This window comes from Haematobia irritans, chromosome 2 (genome assembly GCF_050003625.1).
Source record: "Haematobia irritans isolate KBUSLIRL chromosome 2, ASM5000362v1, whole genome shotgun sequence".
NCBI lineage: Eukaryota > Metazoa > Arthropoda > Insecta > Diptera > Muscidae > Haematobia > Haematobia irritans.
This window is the reverse complement of record NC_134398.1, coordinates 82,258,406-82,263,849: the sequence shown is the minus strand read 5'-3', so window position 1 is coordinate 82,263,849 and position 5,444 is coordinate 82,258,406. Positions and strand designations below refer to the sequence as shown.

Here is a 5,444-nt window from a genome sequence, read left to right as displayed (position 1 = left end):
CAGTTTCTAAAACGTTCCGAATAAATGTATTTTCATAAATAAACACCAATACCGCACGTACAATTTTGCAAAATTAAATCCACGTGTGCACTTCATAAAAGCATCAACATAACTGAATGCAACAATAAAACTCACAGAAACAAATAGTCATAAAGGATACATACCTGCCGTAAAGAAAAACAACTCCACACACACACAATCACTTTCTGATCTCGCTATTGCAAGAAAACAACTCTCACCACAAAAAAATACCAACAACACACAAGGATCATTCCATTGTCTCTAGAATCAAAACAACCAACAACAGCATAAATGACGCAATAACAAACACAAACAATCATACGAGATATACACAAAATTTCTCTAAGAACTCCCTCACATGATGCACTCACATTTTGCAGTAGCACATTTATTGATTAGTTGAAATTCTATCTATAAGTTAAGGTAAAATATATACCAAATCTATGAGGAATCTCTAAAAAATGATATACACCCGTCAAGGATTATATTAACTACTTTTTATTCTACTTTTTCTAAAATTTTCAATGTGAGTAAAAACACTCCAACATATAATAAAAAGGGAAATAATCTGTAGGTAGCCATCGTACGAATCGGTAATGTCGTTAAGTTAAATTTTACTAAAAAAATTATTTTCCATACAAAATTTTTTCTTAGTAAATTGTCCACATTTCGTAGTAAGATTTTTATATTGCCCATGTATTTTTATAATAGAATCAACGATGCATTAACTACTGTGTTGGAAATTTATTTAAGGAAAAATCCTTCCCATTTCGTAGTTAGTGAACTAAAAAACATTTACTGAATTTTTATAAGTTTTCCTTTAGCTAAGTTAATTTTCGTTGTGGTTACGAAAAATGAACTATATTACAGTAAATTTGTTGAACTATGTGGAAGTTAAAATGGTCCTTAAATTTACAAGACACTTTTTTTTCTGTGTAGTGGTTTTTCTGACTTATTATTTATTTATTTATTTATTTATTTTATTTTATTTTGGCTTCCTAGCACAACAAGATGTTTAATCTTATAAATTACAGTACTAGGTTAGTAATTGAATATTATATCACTGCAGCAAGAAAAAAAAAAGATTACAATAAAAACTAAATAATTTGTGAACAGGTTTTTTTTTTTAACATTATATCCTTTATCCATTGCGTGTGTACTCACTTTGTAAGCATGCGTGAACCTCAGTGTCTGCCGTACATATCGTGCGTAAGCGTGAGTGAAGCTTCACTCACGCGCACATCTTTTAAATAATATGTGTAAAATTTGTGTCCTTAATAATTAATCATACCATATGCAAACTTGTCTTTCTCTGTGCATTAGTCGTTAGTGATTTTTGTAAAATTTTACCTATTACACATTAGAAATGGGTAATCCGTTACACCTTCTTCTAGGAACTAATTTATGCACATCTGCTTAGGTAGAACTCAGACGTACCATTTGCAAAATCTTCCAGGTACACAGATACTAACAGCTAATTTATATAAAATGTTAATTTCCTTCAACGATAATCTCATTACGTTTTAGATCTTCTTTGCAGCATCTATTCGAGAAATGTCGCGGAATTATTTAATAGGATTAGTTTTTTCTTTAATTTTGTTAAGTAAATTGAAGAGTTTCTATTGTTTGCCGAATAGAGGTCAAGGGAAAACTCTAACTGATCCAGCCTTAACAGACGACATAAAATGGCTCTTTAGAGGAATTGGAAACTTTGCCCATACAGTGGAACGCATGCTGCCAGATGTTCAAATTGAAGAAAAAAACAAGTAAGTGGTCTATTATTTTCAGAATTTCGACATGCAAAATGGAGACACTAATGCCCTATTATTAATATGAATCCTTAATTAATTTAAAGGACATTTGGCGAGAACACGAGATTATCCTTGTTGACTGGAATGCGTCATGTTTTGGTGGGTGTACGTGAGATTTCCACAACGTTTGAACAAAGTCTCAAAACGGATCACATCAAACAGTTGCAACAATTGTAAGTATGTATGAATTTCTGTGATATTTTATCGAATTTTCTGGGATTTCGCGCAATGAAGATTCAATGGCAATTTATTTATCATTGATTGTTTTTTCCTGATAGAATATGCAGACTTTAGAAAAATAATATTTAAGTTTAATTTAATATGGGACTGTTATTTTGCACGAAAGCAAATTTGTTCGAGGTTTTGGTGATAATTTAAGTTTAATGGTTACGACCAGGTTTTTCAAAGAAAATTCATTCATGTCATCTATAGTGTAGCGTATTAATGAGTTGGGCAAACTTACGAAGAAATAACAGATTACTTTTTCAAAGCCTTTTGAAATGGTGGACGCTGGTCGGATGAAATTTGCTCTTTTAAAGGGCTTCGAAAGAAAAATCTGGGGATCGGTCTATATGGCGACTATATATAATAATGGACCTACATGGACCATTCTTTAGAGGGCATATATTAACATCACGCACCAAATCGAATCGGACGAAATTTGCATTTCCAAGTGGCTTCGGATATACTTCAAAAATTGAATTGAATTGAACAAACAAATATAACGAAAGCAGGTTAAAAAATTTTTAAGATATACATATTTTAAGTCAAATTATTATTATATTTCATTGATATCGCTAACATGCATCTCAATTGAATCTAAGGGCGTTTTCGTTTCGCAAAAAATATGTTGCCCTGGTGTTACACTACTTTTTCCCTCATTGTATTTTCGCTCAAATAATAGTGTCATTCCAAAGTTATTGTTAATTCATAATATTGTGAGGGATACAGGATCCAAAATCTATGACAGTGTCCTTTATATTTGGCAATCAATTTCTAGAATGTTGCACCTTTTTTCCCAATCGAAATCGCCATAAAATATATAAAGTCCGGTTTCCAGGGTGTCTAAGATTGAGAGGTTTCACTGTATTGACATGTATATGTGCTGTACATATTCATAACCAGCAAGTTTAAAAGTTAAACTGCACTCAAATCGATGATTTGATTTTAGTAAAAGAAAAGTGATATGTTTTCGCAAAAGTCTGTGTTGCCAGTATTGGGGATTTTCCTCCCAGGTCGGTGATATTTTTTCGTGAATGGGGACTTGGGGATTTGTTGGGAAATTTCCAGAAATTTGGGGATTTTTGTGGAGGAATTTTCGAAAAAGAAGTAAAGCGAATCTTCAAAAGAAAAATAAAACTCATCACAGCTTTATTTTCGGCATTTATTTGGAGACCCAGGCGTTAATTTACAGTTTACTCTGTTTGGTTAAGAATTTTTTTTACTATTGTCAAATTATTTCGTAAGGATTCTGGTCGAAGTATTGGTCCCTCATGTGCGTATACAACTGATTTGGAAAATACATGCCATACATATAGAATAGGGTCATATTGGGCCAACAACATCGGGCCTTCACAGAAAAAAATATCACCAAAATATTTCCAATTAAAAAGTTCATTCAAGTTGAAAAATTTTTCAATTAATAAATTGACTGATACAATTAACTTTTTAATCAAGATAGAAGCATTAAGTTAATTAAGCAAATGATTGAAAATTTTAAAATTTGTAATTGAAAAATTAATTGATACAATTAACTTTTTAATCAAATTCGGAAGACTAAGTCAGTTAAAAAAAGTGATGAACATTTCTTTTTATTTTTTAATTAAAAATGTATTTCAAACAATCAATTGTTATTCCAAATAAAAACTTAGCCAATTCAGAAACTAATTGAAAATATTTACCTTTTTTAATTAAAAAATTAATTGAGTTTTTCAATCGACATCAATTAAATTTTTAATTGAAATTTGCTAATGAAATCAATTAATTTTTTAATCAAGATTTTTTTCTATGCCCAATTAAAACTGTGATTGATACTATCATTTTCGTGATTGAAGACATTTCAATTAAAAAATTAATTAATTTCGCGATTGAATCAGAAAAAAAAACTTTTTTGTGTGTTTATATTTATCGATCACCCAATTTTATTTCTTGACTATTAAGAACTAATTCCTAAATACTCTCGAGCATTTAGGAGACGTTTTGCATAAGATAAAAATTTGATGACTCTTTCTACCCATAATTAATTCTGGATGTGTGTTTTGAAATGTTCATTTTATTGTACTTCGAAAACTGCCATAACAAAAGATTAAACTTTTTTAAAAATTCTTAAATTATTACGGATTTTCTACAGCATTGCGTATTCCTTTACTTTTTCAAAACTTTTGTTTGGGGACGAAAGTGTCCTTATTTGGGGACAAGAGCCAGGAAAATACTGGCAACACAGGGCAAAGTCGACTATCAAAAAACCTTTAAAAAATTTTATTGTTTTTTTCGCAGTTGAATTAGTATTCTCTTGAAAATTCATTAGCGTTAGAAAAAATTGCTTAACTATAAGAAATTGCTTCACATACATTTGCACTTCTAGCTTATTTTAGTTAAAAACTCTAAATAATAAATAATATAATAATAATAATCCTTTCATTATTTATTTATTGATTGATAATAGCAAAAATGCCGCAAATTTTGTAAACGACATCATTAGTACTCTGAAAATGTGGCTCAATCACATACGTGCGATGGCTGTGCATTTCTACACTATATACAATCGTTATATTCCGGAGGTCCTGTTTGGCAAATGTTTGGGAAACTATATGGTGTCAAAGTATCCAGATCGTTCGTTCTATGAGTACCCTTTCTTATTATTGGCGGAGATCTATGAGAGTGTCATTAACAATGAGTCACAGCCCCAAACGGCAACTGAGGAAGATTTCAGTGCCACAGAAACAAACGAGATTGGCGATGATCTAAATATGGCCCAAAATGAAATTGCACACGGTGAGGAAGCTGATGGATATAACGATAGTTGGGATTCATTAGATTCACGGAGGGATAAGAATTCTCCAAAATCCTATAACGTAAACGAAGCATCATCGGAAAGTTTTTTCGATTTGAGCACTGTTTTGAGTGATGACAAAGATAAAATTATCGATAATGCGGTCGAACAAGAGTCTTGGCAAATCTGCCTCAAATTGTATACGGCTGAGAGTATCTCACGTTCCCTGAAAAGTTATTTCTTAAATTTATAATATTCATCACTTTGTAATATATAATTTTGTTTAATTCATATTGTAATATAAATAATGTACACAGAAAAAAAATTCACGAAAATTTCTCCAATTAAAATCTTAATTGAGTTTTAAAAAATATTCAATTAAAAATTTAATTGATTCAACAAATTTAATTGAAATAAAAATCAATCACACAAATAAGTAGTATCAATTAATTTTTTAATTGGATCAATTAATTATTTAATTGTGATTGATTAATCAATTAAACAATTAATTGGATCAATTAATTTCGTGATTGAATCAGAAAAAAAAGTTGTTTTGTGTGTACGTGCTGTACCCAATTCATACTTTATAATAAAAAAAAAAATTATAACACAGAACACAT

General features: G+C 30.2%; 1 protein-coding gene across 1 annotated transcript; it reads left to right on the top strand.

Annotated features, from left to right (window-relative positions):
- Positions 1-1,549: 1,549 nt before the first annotated feature.
- LOC142223089 (uncharacterized) lies at positions 1,550-5,162 on the top strand. Its single transcript, XM_075292958.1, has 3 exons — positions 1,550-1,787; positions 1,877-2,005; positions 4,498-5,162. Exons 1-3 carry the CDS (start codon positions 1,576-1,578, stop codon positions 5,075-5,077), a joined length of 921 nt encoding a protein of 306 aa, XP_075149073.1. The 5' UTR covers positions 1,550-1,575; the 3' UTR covers positions 5,078-5,162.
- Positions 5,163-5,444: the final 282 nt, after the last annotated feature.

Coding starts and splice junctions, on each gene's coding strand:
- LOC142223089 (XM_075292958.1), top strand. CDS start 1,576: ATGTCGCGGAATTATTTAATAGGATTAGTTTTTTCTTTAATTTTGTTA. Junction 1,788..1,876: donor CAAATTGAAGAAAAAAACAA/GTAAGTGGTCTA, acceptor ATTAATTTAAAG/GACATTTGGCGAGAACACGA. Junction 2,006..4,497: donor ATCAAACAGTTGCAACAATT/GTAAGTATGTAT, acceptor GATTGATAATAG/CAAAAATGCCGCAAATTTTG.